Source organism: Diabrotica undecimpunctata, chromosome 3, assembly GCF_040954645.1.
Source record: "Diabrotica undecimpunctata isolate CICGRU chromosome 3, icDiaUnde3, whole genome shotgun sequence".
NCBI lineage: Eukaryota > Metazoa > Arthropoda > Insecta > Coleoptera > Chrysomelidae > Diabrotica > Diabrotica undecimpunctata.
Window position 1 is genome coordinate 42,936,523 of NC_092805.1, and position 16,702 is coordinate 42,953,224.

General features: G+C 32.2%; 1 protein-coding gene across 2 annotated transcripts in view; it reads right to left on the reverse strand.

Moving 5' to 3' along the window:
* The window catches only part of LOC140436736 (hydrocephalus-inducing protein homolog), a 371,509-nt gene that overhangs the window by 145,984 nt on the left and 208,823 nt on the right, over positions 1-16,702 (reverse strand). For both annotated transcript variants that reach the window (XM_072525797.1, XM_072525796.1), the window contains 5 exons: positions 14,378-14,620; positions 11,394-11,661; positions 9,128-9,312; positions 4,084-4,332; positions 639-787 (listed from right to left, as the gene is read on the reverse strand). In XM_072525797.1, coding sequence (XP_072381898.1) covers positions 639-787; positions 4,084-4,332; positions 9,128-9,312; positions 11,394-11,661; positions 14,378-14,620 — 1,094 coding nt within the window. The remainder of the gene's footprint in view (positions 1-638; positions 788-4,083; positions 4,333-9,127; positions 9,313-11,393; positions 11,662-14,377; positions 14,621-16,702) is intronic.

Below are 16,702 nucleotides of genomic sequence, written 5' to 3' on the forward strand. Positions count from 1 at the left end.
TGAAGAATACACGCTGGATATAAATGACAGGACAGAAGGAACAGTGACCCCTAAAAAAAGAAAAGCCGAGGAAGAAAAAAAAGCCAAAAAATGTATAGATTAAAGTTGGTATTACATTTAAATGAAAATGATATATGGGACGTTCACTAGCATATAAATAAAAAAAGACGAAGATCTGATGAAAGTGATAAACATTTTCTAAAATACTCTCATTTTGAAATGCGGATCCATAGAAGACTCCGGATCACGTACGGAATCAGGAGATTTTATAAAGGTTCAATAAAGAAATGATGAGTTGATTTCTAACCTAAAAATAAGAAACATTTCATATCTTGGTCATGTTCAAGAATCAACGAAAGCACATTCACGCTAAGAGCTGTCAGAGATAAATATTCAGAAAAGAAAAGAGCAGGACCCTCAAAAAGATATAGCTTGATACCGATAGACTATTGCCTAATACGTAAAATGAATAAAAAGAAGTTGCATAGCTGAAATATAACACGACGTATCCTTTTTGTCATAGAAACCTAAATAAGGATTACAATTCGATGGTTATATTTGAAAATTGCTGAATACAGGATGATTTATTTAACATAGTATTTATAAAAATACGTTATTATATTATAAAAAACACATACTTTTACTTGAAGTTCTTCTTGGTTTGGTAGATAAAATAGCGTATTTAAACGGACATTTTCCAATATTTGATATTTTTAACAATTGCATTCTGTCATGGGTAAGATCTATTATGCCAAAGTATATGTCTGTTTCTGGGTATAAAGAAAATCTGAAATATCAAGTATAAAAAAGTTTAAAGTGAAAGTAAAAATACTAATATTATTACTTATGATTATATACTAAAATATACTATATTACTAAAAAATGGTACGGGATTCGGCCGCAAATTTTAACAAATAGAGTTTTGTTTATACAAAAATGGTTTAAATAAACAATAAGTCAACGTCATTAGTTAATATAGAAGCCAATGCAAGCAAATATAGAAACAATCTTTTACCAATGTCGAATAATGTCGCTGGGTATAAGTGTGCTATGTTTCATTTTCTTAAGGCGGACTCAAACGACTCGTGTACTTGGCAAGTACACAATTATTTGCTTACTTTGCAAGTATACGAGCTTCGCAATTGCGATGGCAAGCAGAGCGCTCACACGACGTGTACACGAGCGTGAACAGACAACAAATATACGCAAGTATTCCTAAAAACCTTGACAACAGAATCAGTGGTGTAACAGTCAATATGGATAGAGGTCGTCCGGAAAATCTCGTTGCTTCCGCAGCTTTTGTGGTGATGAGCTCTGCTTATTTAATTAAATTAAAAAAAGAGAAGACGTGGTGTAAGAGTGTACGAATAATCGTGATTCCTTTCACTTGGGTCATTTTTAGCGACAACATATGGAAAACCAACGAGCGGCAATGAGTGACAAATAATTGTACGAGTAACCCTCTCACATGACATGGCAAGTACATGGAATAGACGATTATTCGCCAAGTATACGAGTCGTTTGAGTCCGGCTTTAGTGCTACACAATTGAAGATATTAAAACGGCTGATAATCATCGTAATATATGTAAGCTTTATGAGTAGAGACCGGAATATATGCAAAATGCATTTTCTTGCATAAATTTCATATTTTTACAATAAATTTCATATAACTGCAGATTTTAATAAAAAATGTATAATGTCAAAAAATTTTCTGAAGGTGTCGACCTTTTCTCGAAGTTTTTTATTTAAATTCCTCGACTAATAAAACTTTTGTTTCTTTAAATAATTTTGGGCGTAACTGCTATTATAATAAAAGGTTTTAGGTAAACTCGTAAACAATTAACAACCATAATATACAAACAAAATGAAAGATACATAAACACTTTTAGTGGGACGGGTTTTTCCGAAATCCACAAGGGATAATAAATTTAATTAAACTGTAACACTTTATTTCCTCTCTGCTTAGCTACTTTTCATTACTCGAAATGGGACATATGCACTTATATATTTTTAGTACTTCACTTTAATACATATTTTCCCATTTTTTACAGGCCACGTACTCAACTGCGGCAAAAAAATCAAACAACCCTTCTGGGCTGAACCATACACGACCTACCTTTACGGTCACTCTCATGGAAGTGTCTCTGTCCAACATTCATTCTCCATAAGGATATATTAAAACATTCCCAAGTGAACTCTTATTTATTTCATGCGAGTTAGCCAAAGTGAGAACTCAGCATTTTATTAGAACTGAGATCAAACGATATCAAAGCGAGACAATTAATATTTCCTCTCGAAAGAGGACCTGCTTATTATAAACAGACTCCAAAGTTATTTAGATTAATACTCTTAGAAACTCAAAAAGATTATAAACCATTTTCAGTTCTTATAACTTACAGGGTGAACAAAAATAAATACACTAACTATTGCGTTTAAAAACGAAAGTATGCCTTATGTGGGGTTAATGGATGTGCAAAGGAAAAAGATTATTGGTTTTGTGGAGCAAGGAATGTGTTATAGCTACATAGCTGCAATGGTAGGCGTAATACAAGGCGTTGTGTCAAAAATCTACGATAGGTATTAGGAATTAGGAACGCTTAAGAGTAGACTAAGAGAAAGTCGCTTAAAAGTACCAAAGGCTTACCACGATCGTTTCATTTTCTAAGCAGTTAAAAGTGACACAACAAATGTATTAACTGTGGATCCAAAGGTGTGAGTGTCTTAGTTGAAACGATAAGAAAAAGACTTCGTACCCAAGATCTATATAGCAGTAGAGAGTTACGAGTTCCCGAGTTGTCCAGGCAGCTCAATATTGATCGCCCAAATTGATAGAGAAATAGAATGAATTGATAAAATGTGCTATTTTCAGACAAAACTAGAATTTGTGTAAAAATAGATAGCCGAAGAATTCATCTAGTTAGGGGACGAAGAAGACAAACAAGAACGGAAACTACCAGATCTGTTCACAAATATAGAGAAGAAAGTGTCATGTTCTGCCATCGAGCAAAAAGACAAAAGAGGGAATCTAATCGTTATGAAAAGGCGACCAAAAAAGTGGCCTCTGATGGCGGACATATCCGGAAATGCGAATGCGCCAAATTTAAATTTTCCGACACTTATTAACAGTAGCTATAAAATAGTTTTCAGAATGTGTCTTAGACGAGAAAATTTTAATTAAATATTAACGATAACAGTCTAAAATGTGAAACAATTGTTAAAAAACTTCAATATAAATAAGATTTCATGTGACAGTTGGGACAAATAATAACATAACCCAACTAAATTTGATTTCTTAAACAAGGAAAGACTCCCTTTCCTTGTTTAATTTGGCCTCTCAAGATGGCACTTCCTGTCTAACAATATTTTTGCCCCCACTACCTTTACATTCCCTCTTTTGTCTTTTTGCTCGATGTGTTCTGCAGAGGCATTATGATTGGAGAAAAACTCCTTTAATTTCCATCATATCAACTTTAAGAGCTCGCAGGTATGGTCATTTGGTTCTAGACTCTAGACCTCTAGTTAGGTCCTAGAAAGATGCAATTAGAGAAAACCTAATTTTCATGAAGATAATCCACTCCCATATACTAGCAGAGTGATTATGCTTAAAAGAATAATTAAAACTGGCCGTAATAATCCACAAAACACAGTTCAAGCTGCTCTTGAAGAATAAAACAACTTATTACAACAAAATATTGACAGTTTTTTTAGCAGCATGCCTACACGAATTGAATCTTGCATAAGGGTTAAGGGTGGTAGCACTGACTAATAAAAAATTAAAACAATTTAAACATTATTTGTTTTACATTGAAATTTTTTATGCTATTATCTCTAAAAAAGAGTCTTTCAAGTTATTATTAAAAGAATTTATTGTTTCCTTTAATTTCTATGTACTGCTAATTAAATTGCTTTAAAATAAATACCGTTTGACTTCGTTTGTTTGTTTTTTTTTTTAATTCGCTTGAAATAATAGGAAATATCAGATGTTTGGTTCTGTATATTATATTAAGATTTATTCATTTAAAACAAGTTTGAAAAAATAAATATCTGCAAAATAGACCAAAATTATTGTCTAGGATACTTACTTTGAGAGATGAACGATAACTGAAAATCGTATTTCAAAAGATTTAAAGACACCATCTGGTTGATTAAGATCCAGAAATTTACAAATATACAACGGAACGTCTTCTAATAAAAATTCTTCACTAGGATGGAAGATGAATTGTAATGCTGAGGATTTTTGAGGTTGTAGTGTCTCTGACTCAGCATTTAGCGTGAAAAAGGAGCTAATTTTTTCTAATTGTTTTTCGGGCGGATGATTTATTTTATCAACTCTACAAAATGTCCAAAATGTTATATTAATCGGTACTAATTTATTTAAAATTAAAACTTTAAAATAGAATAATTTAGCTAATTCGCTCATGGCTAAGAATTTTTTTACTTTACAATATCTGCGATTTTTGAAATATCTCTGCATACTTGTAGTCAGCTCTTGTTATCCTCTTGTCTTTCTCCACCTCTCAATTGATGTTTTTCTTTTCGCCATATATACTGCCCTACTAAGCGAAAAGAGGGTATCTGTAATTTATATTGTTTTGAGTTAAGAAGGTATTTAGAATTCGTTTATTCGCATTGTTATTTTGTGTGCAATATTTAAGTTCAAATTGAAAAATATGTAGTTTTTTTCGTTTTTTGGTAGAAATAATAAAATTTGGCTATTTACATTTTTTACTAAAAAAAATTGTAGCTACCCCCATTATTAAGAAACGATTACAAGTTAGGTGCTAAGATAAAAACACAGTATCTACATATACACATTTATTTTTAAATGATTTGGTTTAAATAACCAAGTAATTTCTACAAAATAACTCAGATACTAAATTAATTATAAATCATCATCATTATTGTGTTCAAGACACTGAGTTGTAGGTATTTCTTTCCAAAAATTTAAATGATTTTTTGGCATAGTGGCACTGTCGGCTTCTAAAAGCTTTGAGATAATTTTATTTTGACTTTCTTCTGTGATACCTCTTGGTTTTTCTTTTGTTCTTGGAACTGGTATTATTCCAGTGTTTGTAATTTTGGCATTCAAAAAATTTAATGTCAAATTAGGGCCACTAAAATTATTTTTATAAATTAGTGACATTGATCCCCTATGGACTGTGATTTGAATAATATCCTGAATATATGGAGGCTTAGTATGTGCTTTTGTAAGTTTATAAGCGGATGAACAATCATGCCAGTCATAGAAATGGCGTAGTTTCATTTCCAAAACTATAACTCTCCCAGAATTAGCTTGTAGAACAGCTTTTTTGGTCGGAAACAGCTGGAAAGTCGTAAACTTTCTTAGTTTTTCCTAGAGATTTGTCTAGTTGATGGCAAAATGGGTCAGCACTAATAAACGTTTGACCTGGTTAAAACCTGGTAAAAACGTAAAAAACTCCTAGTTTTAAATATATCTTAAATATAAGATATATTTAACTTTTGTACTATTAAGCGATATAAATCAAAAGTTATTTTAGGATTCTTCATTTTAAAATTGCTAATAATATCTTTAATGTTTAGATCGCTTGGTAAATAACGTCTCATGGATGCATGTTCCCTGCGATAATGAGATATCGATCGGTTGAAAGATTCTATATGTTGTTTTATTACTGGTCCAATTTATTATGAGGTAGACTTCCACGGTTTTTATGCGGCTTTAGAGAGAGTAATGAGTTCGAAGATTTACAAAGCCTCTGTAGAATTTTATGATTATTTTGCGAAACCCAGGGTTGTAAAAAAAAGGTTTTACAAACTGACTTACATTCTCCGTCTGCTGTTTTTAAAGAGTAGGTTAGAGTATTCGATCTGCGAGATTCTAGTCCAACCTAGACTTCTAGACTATACTAGACTTCTAGATTCTAGACCATAAATTGGTGCTGTGGTTGACGATCTAGATTCCAGAACTGATTGTTTATATCAGTTCTTCTTTCCTTATTCATTTTTGTGTTACATGTTTTCTTACAGTAATTACCACATCCAACCGTAACAGAATGTATTCTGTTTAATTATTTTTCTTTCTCCAAATGAATATTCAAATTTTTTACGTCCTTGTTGTTCCCTTTTCTTTGTAAAGAATGTGTCTATTTCCTTTTCATCTCTTTCTTGAATTTCTCTTCTTCTATCTTCTAAATTGAAAGGTTCAACATTATTTTTACGATTATTGATGGCTAATTAGTCAAGAGCAGTTCGGGTTCCGGAGATGCCTTGGAACTAGAGAAGCACTATTTTCTATGCAAACACTCCTTCAACGATGTTGGGAGCTAAGAAAACCCGTATATATGTGCTTAATTGATTTTTGAAAAGGCATTTGATCGCGTTCTGCATACCGGACTAATTACCGCCTTGCAGAGCATCCAACTAGATGAGAAAGACATCAAACTTATTGCTAAACTTTACTGGAACCAAACAGCCATTATTAATACCAACAACAGAGAATCAAAGCCAATCAGTATTGAACGAGGCGTAAGACAAGACTGTATACTATCTCCCACCCTCTTTAACGTGTATTCTGAGAATCTATTTAGGGAAGCTTTAAAAGATCAAAAAGGAATTATCATAGGAGGAGAAATAATTAACAATATACGGTACGCCGACGATACTGTGATTCTAGCTGAAAACATCGACGATCTGCAGGAGCTAATCAATAGAGTTAACATGGAATGCACAAATTGGGGACTGTCGATAAATATCGATAAAACTAAATACATGGTGACCAGTAAAGTGGATATCGGCGCAACCCAACTGATATTAAACCAACAACCGCTGCAGAGAGTTCAGAGATTTAAATACCTTGGATGTTGGATTACCCAAAATCTAGATCCATCCTTCGAAATTCGATGTAGAATTGAACAGGCAAGAAACTCATTTCAAAAATTCAAGCCTCTATTATCCAATAACTCATTAAATTTGGAAATCCGTGAAAAGTTTACAAGATGTTACGTGTGGTCTGTACTTTTGTATGGATGTGAAACTTGGACTTTAAACGCCGATATCATGACTAAAATCGAGGCGTTTGAGATGTGGTTGTATCGAAGGATACTAAAAATTCCATGGACTAGCAGAACTAGAAACGAAGTAGTTCTTCGAAGAATGGGACATCAACGAACTCTATGAAATATTATTAAGAGGCGTAAACTAGAATATTTTGGACATATAATCAGAGGACCAAGATATGAGTTCCTTCGGCTAATTCTCAACGGTAAAATCGAAGGAAAGAAATGGATAGGACGGAAGAAACTCTCTTGGTTGAGGAATTTGCGGCAGTGGACAGGTTTGACAGCGGACCAATTGCTACACGTAGCGCAAGACCGAGATCAGTATAAAAATATTATAAGCATGGTAGTCGCCGACGTTCCGTAGGGATATGGCACTCTAAGAAGAAAAAGATGGCTAATTCAGGATTATTCTTCACTACGCCCTCCATCGTCATATTTGTTCCCAAATCACATAGTTTCAACGTATTAACTTCAGCTTCCATAAAAGTTTCTGGATCTGAAAGCAAATGTGTAATGTTTGTTGCATTAACAAAATTTTTTGGAATTTAAATATCACTATTCTCCAATAAAACAATTGGTGCATTTTCAATAATATTTTCTCATTCCACACCACTATTACTGTATGTTGAGCTGGCCGTAGCTAAATCACACAACCTTTTTAAAAAATTTTCTTCTTAACTAAAAACAATATAAATTACAGATACCCCCTTTTCGTTTAGTAGGGCAGTATAGCTGACCACTATTTTTATATTAACGCTCTTTTTATATTATTCCTGTTCAATATTTGGAAGCTAATTTTCATTTTTATTTACAGTAAAATATTTTGTTTTGGATCCCAGTTCGGCATTATCTTAACTTCGCATATTTTAAAAAATAGCACGAGAGTCTATAATTCTCCTTAAACTCGAAATTATTATAATTTTTTCCCAACGACCTTACATATTATTACAAACATTGTATCCTTGTATTGTAAAGTAATGAGTCCAAGTCAAAAGCCAAGGGTTTATCTTTAATAATAAAATAATTTTTTAAATCAAATTTTGAAACTTCTAGAATTAAACATAAAATTCGAGAAATATCACAAAATTTTGCATGGTATAGGATTATATCATTTATAGCTAGCTGCAGTTGAGTCAATTTAGATACATATAAACTGTTATACATCTAAGTTATGCTAGGTTTGCACCGTAACACCACGAATAAGATATTGCAATTTAGTACTTTTAATTGACATCGGAAATTTGCTTAAATTCTTCTAAATTTAATATTTTGGGATATTTAAGGACTACCTTAAAATCACTTCGCTCCACCTCCAGGGTCTCCACCTCCCTATTTCTCAGTTCCATCTACCATCCTCTTCTTTTACTGTGTTATTTTGGTAGATGTTTTCGATTGTTTTGATTATACCTAGAGGTATGTCTCTTGCGTATATTAAGTGGATAACGTCCTTTAATTTGAATCGGTAAAATGCCTTCTTAGGTCCAGGAGTTATAGATATGCCGGTTTGATGTGTTCTAATGATTTCTCTTGTACTTGCCTCATTATAAATATAGCGTCGGTGCATTATCTTCCCGACCTAAAACCTTGTTGTTTTTTGTAGTGTTATAAGTTCAATTAGTTTATTTGTATCACTTTGGTTGTTAATTTTAGTGTTGTGTTTAATAAATTAATTTCTCTCTAATTTTCCAGGTCCGATTTGTTTCCCTTTTTGAAGAGAGGTATTAGGATGCTTGATCTCCATTCTTAAGTAATTTGTTCTATTATTTTTTGATTAGTTTTAATAGTTGTTTAGTCAGATCTGGATCTCCTTACTTAAGCAGTTTGTTTGTATTAAAAATAAATTTGTAAAAGTATAAAATATAAGACTATTTTCTTTAATATAGTTAAATACCCGCTTTTTAATAAATGGTTTACAGAAGTGCTATAGAATCACATGATCCCTCCAGCAAAATACTTTTTATTAAATATTAAAAACTAAATTTTTACTAGATATCGACTGACATTATATCAATTAATTTTTATTTTGTGGTTGATTTCGACAACGATATCCAAAAAACAATGTAAGTCAATATATGTATAATATACTTACTCTAATTTTACAAACGTTTTACTATTATTTGTCAATTGTAAAGGAATTTTATACTCTATTTTACCCTTTACTTCTCCCAAATCAATGTGCTCGTTGTAATGCAAAATATATTCGACCGAATCAGACTGTAACGATATGGTTTCAGTTAGAAAAGGGACTGTGTCTGAACAATTTAAATCGTAAACCTAAAACATAAATATATTATATAAATAGACTCAAAATTATTAAATATTTTGAAATTATCATAAATATCCACAAGTTCCTGTAGCTGGCTGTATACCATGTATCACAATAAATTTAAGTAAAAATCCTGTATAAAAGGTATATATTATAAATTAAAAACCCAAACGGGCTATGTCATGAAGACAAAACGTTTTCGGAAACCATGTTCCATCATCAGTGTCTAGGTGTACATATTTTGAGCCACTAAATATCAGGGAAAAAACCCGTTAAAATTTATCTATTTCAATTTGGTTTACATTATTTGGTATTATATTTTATGATGTTAGAGTTACCAGTGAATATGGTAACATGGCAACGTATGGCTCTACATGAAGTTGCTGGTTCTGAGACGAAGTGTCTACGAGGACTTGATGATAGCAACTGATCAGAAAGACTACTAGAAAGACCTGTGTCGCAATTTTCCACTAGTTTCCAAATTACTTATAACCTGCTAGAAAAAATCGAAGTGGCTATCAGTTTTTCAAAATTAAATACATTTCATAATTCAATAGCCAACATAAATGAACTATTTCTATAAATTTTAAACGTCAGTAAATTTCTTAAAAATAAAATTTTTTTTGAATTATCTTTACAAAATATTTTTTTGTTTAAAACAATAATAAAGATAAAAGTTAAAGTAAAGTAAATAAAATAATTTTTCTATTTGAATTACCTATTGTTAAGATCAAAGACTATAATTATTATCACCTTTATTTCTTTCCAATGAGATACCAAACTTATTTTAGAACCAATATTCCAAAAACTAAGTTCCTGCTTTCCAATCAGTACCAGTATGCACTTGCCAACGTCCAATATCAAAAATTGTTAGAAGAAGAATATTTATGCCGCGATGTCCAGTCAATTGACTTAACACCAACAGCCATTTGCAAAGTTTACCTCATATAGAACTCAAAATTTATAAAAGGACTCTAGCAGATGAAGAAAATAAAATAGATAATCTGGACACAGTTTCCGTTCATTTTCAACATGTCAGTTTTTATACCATAATTTTATATGTCATACAAACTATTTTGCTTATTTACACAATTTGGCAAATATAGAGAAAAAGGACAGCCCAAGAACCACCAAAGAAATCAACAGAATGAGAAAAAAGGGTGCCAGATATTTTTCCAGTCCTTAAGGGTGGCCGCACACAGAAAGAGAAAAACTGTTTTAGTCAAAAATGTTTTTGACTAAACGAGTCTGATGCTGATGTTTCCATATAAATGAAATGAGCTGACGCACACTGCTAAGTTGTGTGTCTAAAGCATGTTTAGGCTCATTTAGTTTCAGTCAGTCTGTTTGATGTTGATTACCGGATCGTCGTTTTGTGTCGAAACATGTCAATGTGCGCAGGCGCAACGTGTTTTTGGAATTCCCTTCTTGAAACCGCTCGAGTAGTCAACAAGAAGCACATGTGGAAACAGCGATATTTTGCTTGTTTATATTGTGTGTATCATGGAAGTGGACGCAGAAAAATTAATTGTACTGATTGAGGCCAGATTCTTTTCTCATTTATAGGATGCACCCAAAATTGTCTTTTATTTTGCGTTTTTTCGTCCTGTAGGAGGAACCACTGCCAGAAAATTAGTGCAATTTCGTCGTTATCTGTCGACATCTTTAATAAAACTGATTGCAGTATGGTTTGTGCAAACATTTTGTTTCTCTTGAAAATAAAATGTTTCTTGTGGAAACAAAAACGTTTTCGTTTCAAACAAAAACGTTTTTCACTAAAACAGTTTTGCTCTTTCTGTGTGCGGCCACCCTTAGACTATGCTGCCCCATAGTTCTCCTCCAGCCCCGGAGAGCGGCGCCAGAAAGCTTCACCAATATTGTAAATTTTGCTTTTTTTGTGATGGTCACTTTTTATATTTCATTAAGTGTAGTAAAAACTCCATTGTAAAGAAAGTTTATGCTTTTTTAAATAGTGTTCTTGAACCTAATAACTTCACATAAAAATGTAAAAGCTGTAAGATATTAAAAAAAAATCAACGTACTCTTCTCGAATGATATTCTTTTATTATTTTTATGTAAATGTACTTACATTTAAATTTAAGTTTGTTTTAGGATTCATTTCTTCAACGTTGGGACAATATTCAACTTCAAATTTATCCGTTGAATAGAATCGTATCATTCCTTCATCCTTTGACAATTTGTAGACATTCTTTAGCTGCGCTGAATAGTGCAAGACCCACTTTAAACCTATGGGTGACGAGTTCGTAAGTTTTACTATTCTCTTAACGGAATAATTTAGTGGAACTTTTTCGAAGATCAGAGATTTGGGGTTTACGTTAAATTCCAAAGGACATACCCTAGAACATTATAATGAGCTAATGACTTGTAATCACGTAATTTTAAAAATACTTATGAAGTTATTATATTACTAAAAAAAAAAAAGAAATTATGCATGAAAGACAATCAAAAATAAAATATTCAAATAAAAAAATCCATTATTTATTTAAAAATTACAAATTGATATCAAAATTTCTTAAGTCTTGTCAACGGCTTCGTCAGTTGCTTCGGTGATGATAATTATTATATGCTAGCTATAATAGTCCAGGATATCACGATTAAAAATAGTAGAAAACTTCTATATTTTTTTATATCCATAGATTTGCTTAAAATTTTGACAGTAACTAGAAAATAGCTCAAAAATCATATTCTACCCTATGCCAATATGTGCTTTTCTTCTGGGGTGGTTTCCACCCCAACTCGGGGGGTGGAGAAAGTTTATCAAAAAAAAGTCATGGTAATCGGTAGAATAGTAAATTTTAAGACAAAAATGTCCGCTTATATTTTTTGTGAAGCAGGAAGTAACAAACTCACCCTTGTTAAAACCACCCTGGTTGAAACAATTCGTTGTTTATTTACAATTTCAATCAATGACGCCTGAACAACGCTTCCAAATTGTAAAAATTTATTTTAAAAATTGTGGTTCTGTTCGAGATATGTATCGCGCACTACGTCCAGTTTATGGTCAACATAATAGTCCTTCAGAGCAAGTTATTCAATTAACCATGGAACGTTTTTGCACCACGTTTACTCTAAATGATAATACGCATTCGTACATAGGCAGTCACGTCGTACAGTGCGTACATAAGAAAATGTTGCTGAACATTTATCACCTTTCAGGGCGTAGATTCGTAGATTGGGCAAGTGGGTCCAAAACGAGATTGCCGTTGATTCCGATTTTCACATGCGAATTTTGTTTAGCGATGAAGCTCACTTTTGGTTGAATGCCTATCTCAACAAACAAAACTGCTCTATATGAAGTTAAGATAATCCTCAAATGTATGTTAAGAAACCATTACATCCAGAAAAACTGACTGTTTGGTGATCGATATAGAGCCGTGATTTCCTTTTTCATTCCCCAATTGAACAATCATGATGAGCAGGAGCTCTCGTTTTAATAAGACGGCGAACATGTCACACAGCTCGTGCACACAATTGATTTATTGAAGAAAACGTTTGATAACCGCATAGTTTCACGTTTCGGACTGTGAATTGGCCTTCAAGATCGTGCGATTTAATACTGCTAGACTATTTTATGTGGAGATGTGAAGGTCCTAGTCTACGCCGATAAGCATGAAACAATTGACCACTTCGAGGACAACATTCGCCGCGTTATTGACAAATATTGGAGAACGTGATCGAAAATTGAACCTCTAGATTAGACTACGTCAGAGCCAGCCATAACGGTCATATGTCAAAAATCATATTTAATGCCAAAAGATTATCTTTCGAATAAAGTCAATTTCATGTCAATTTATACAAATTATCTCTGTTTTATTGCATTTTAAAGTTCTATAGTTCTAAAACAAATACCCTTTACAAACATTACATTCTTAAAGTTTAGCTGGTGTAGAAGGTTTAGTTTTGAAAAAATTCTAGTTTAAAGAGGAGACACTATTTTCGGAAGTTCTCAACAAATCACCTTGCAACTACACAATATATAAAAAAATGTTAGGATACAAAAAAACAGCTTGTTTACTGAAGATTCGAATATTTTTCTTATGTATATAAATTAAAAATTAAACGAGATGTGATTGTTTAAAGCTTGTATTCGAATGCGTTTAGCATCTTTAAGTCATTTCAGCGCAAATCTTTTTTAAAACGAAGGTCTTGGAAAAAGTATAATATAGATCACTTCGTAGCTTGTAAAATAAACTATACAGTGAAGAATATTAAATTTTTTTCAAGCCGTTTGTTTTAAAAAAGTGGCCTGAAAGGGCTTGAAGATGGTGCTAAACGCACAACCTTTAAACAAGCATATCGCGTAGCTTTTTTAGTTTATAGAAAAAAAAATTAATATCTTCAGGATAAAAAGGTTTTTTTATAGTCCAGCATTTTTCTGTACTTTACTGTAGCTTTGTTGTTTTCAACAGAAGTTGTAATAGTTTCCATTTTAAAATACTGACAAAATAAAAAAAAAACAAACAGCTTGGCACCTTGGTTGAAAAGAAATTACGAGAAATTATAACGATAGCGACTCCAGCCGACTCCTAGTGGTATATTGGTCGCTGCGAGGATTCTCATTGGTCAAAGAGGACATTGCCGACTTTGATTCTAAACCGTCCATGGAGATTGCCGTGTTTGATTCTTAGGCTAAATTTATATGCTATTTTATAGTAGGATAATGCCGTTTTTGATTCTTATTCTCTTTATGTTTGTATAGTGTTTTAAAATACGAATAATTTGATGTAACTAACTCAATTTTGGTAAAAAGTGGAGATTGCCGACTTTATTACTAGGACCCTCAATAAGTTATTTACCTAGATTGTTTATATCTTGCCTATATGTTACGATTTTTACCTATTTTAATAGAAATCTTTGCCTATATAGCTGCCTTTTTTTTAATTTTTGTTGTCTATAAATCTGAGCTCTAGTTATAATTTACTAAAAACTAACTTAAAAATTGTAAATGTTCTTTTGTTGATATTTTAAGTCTATTTTCACATTTTGGCAATGATACATGAACGGCTACTGCTCCTCCATTTATCATTCTCAAACTATATAAGACAAATGTACCTTGCTGTTAGAGGTAGAGTAAACACCACTGGATTTTTAGATATAGTTATATATGCTAATCCTTCAACAGCTCCTTTGTGACCTCCTTGACAGGTCAATTTCACTTCTGCTTTTTCGTCCGGTGGAACCTCAGTTGACAATGCTATAACGTGAAATGGTGAATTGTCTTCTACCTCCACGTTGATCTTGCACATCATATTTGAAGTGTTTTTAAGGGACATATCGACTTCGTAAGAAGGCATCCTTAAAAAAGTTAGAAGTTAAATAAAATCAGTAAATTATATTTAGATTGGAAGCTGTTTTTTCGTTTACATCATATGTGTACTGAGGGATAAGTAAATAAAAATACGATATATACTTATGCCTCTATAGAATATTTTTAGAACTATGTTTAAAATAATCTTTGCTCAAATTAACATAGCAATATTTTTTTATATTTAAGTAGGGTTTAGTAGGGTTTAAAATAAGTTTATTGACGTTTTAATTTCCACTTCGGAAATCGTTCGCAAAATACGAACATTAATAAATTAAACAAAATTTGTTTTTTGTTACTTGGTGAAAAATTCTTCTAATAATTAAATTTTATCTGACTCATATATATTGACAATTTAGACATATATTATACGATTTAAAGCAGACGACTTTAAAATGATATTGCCAATATTGCTGAGTTGCGTTCCTGGGACGACTTTATTGTGAGATAGTTCATTCGATCAACTTTAACTTGAATATTGTTTTAAAGCCAAAAATTAAAATAGTAACAACTTGAATGAATATCCAAAATAAAGTAATCCTTGCCATCTGATATTTTCTACCTTAGGGGATTCATGATGAACATCATTTATGAAACAAATATGTTAAGAAAATATTTCGGAGAGTCGCTTACAATTTTATTCCAGGTTTTCTGAGATTGAAAGATGACAGCCAGTACAGCAAGTTGTTAGAATCAAAAGTTTTTACAATGTTTTGTAAGAATTTATAGTAGACTCAATCTACACTTGAACAAAACTAGACCGAAGGTGCTGAATGATTTCGGGGAATTATGATTACAACTTTAGCTTAAAAACAAATGATCTTCTGGCAGAAATGGAAAATTGAAACAAATAATACGACATGCTCTAAAAGGTAAAAGGTAAAAAAATTAAGTCCGGTAAATAATTCAAAAAAAGTGTACTTAAAGACAAAGATGTAAAAATAATCATAGACTTAAAAAACAAAAAAGAATATGGACACGAATACATACATGAAATATTTGCGAAAAACAAAAATAACCTTCTACAGATAAAAAGTGAATCAAGATTAGGTATATTAAAAACCGAAATAATACTATTAATTATGTGAAAAACAAGTGAACCTGAAGAAATCCCTACAGAATACTAAAACTATTTTCTTGTGGCATGGTTAAGTCAAATACTAAAAGAAGAAGTCTACAACAAGAATATATCAACAATAGCCAAGTAATAGGAGGTCAAACACATCGTCTACAATCTATCACACACACAATACATACATAAATAAATGAGTTTTTTGCTCAATTTACGTTACACAACCACAATTCTGATATAATTTTTTTACATAAACATACACTGGGGTACAAAATTAATCGGACACTTAGTTTTTTTTTGTTTTTGCACAAGAAACAGCACAAGCTGTTGCTTTACAAGATATAAGCAGAGCATTCATTACATCGCAAATGCTTTAGGAATTTCTCAAATTACAGTGTTTAATGCAATACAAAGATTTCGGGAAACAGGAGGCAATACAGGAGACAATACACCAGGAGGCCAGGTCAAGATAAAGAAAAACCACAAGTCAAGTTGAAGATCGCTTTCTTAGGTTACAAACGTTACGCGATCGTACATTATCAGCACCGGTATTTGTTCAACGATTAAATGATAGATGATCATAGAAACACAGTTTTCGTTTATACCCTTCGAAGACGCTTAAATGAATATGGAGGCAACATTTACACTTGCTCGCTCGCAAACATCTTAATTGAACCAAGATTTAACAGATAGTCATCAGATGGGAGGCTTAAGATATGGAGAAGAGCTGGTAAACGTTATAAGCAATGTTGATAAGGTGGTATAATGGTGTAGGCAGGTATTTCCCTAGAGGCTCATAAACAACTTAACAATTCAAGGCGGCAATTGGAACGCTCAGCGGTATATTGGGCAATGTTTGAAAGATTATGTAGTGCCATTTGCTGCATTTGTTAGAGAAAACTTTCGTCGGATGCAAGATAATGCTCGTCCGCATATCGCAAGAATAACACGGGATTGCTTGGATGAAGTTGGGATTCGTTTATTACCATGGCCCCTTAAG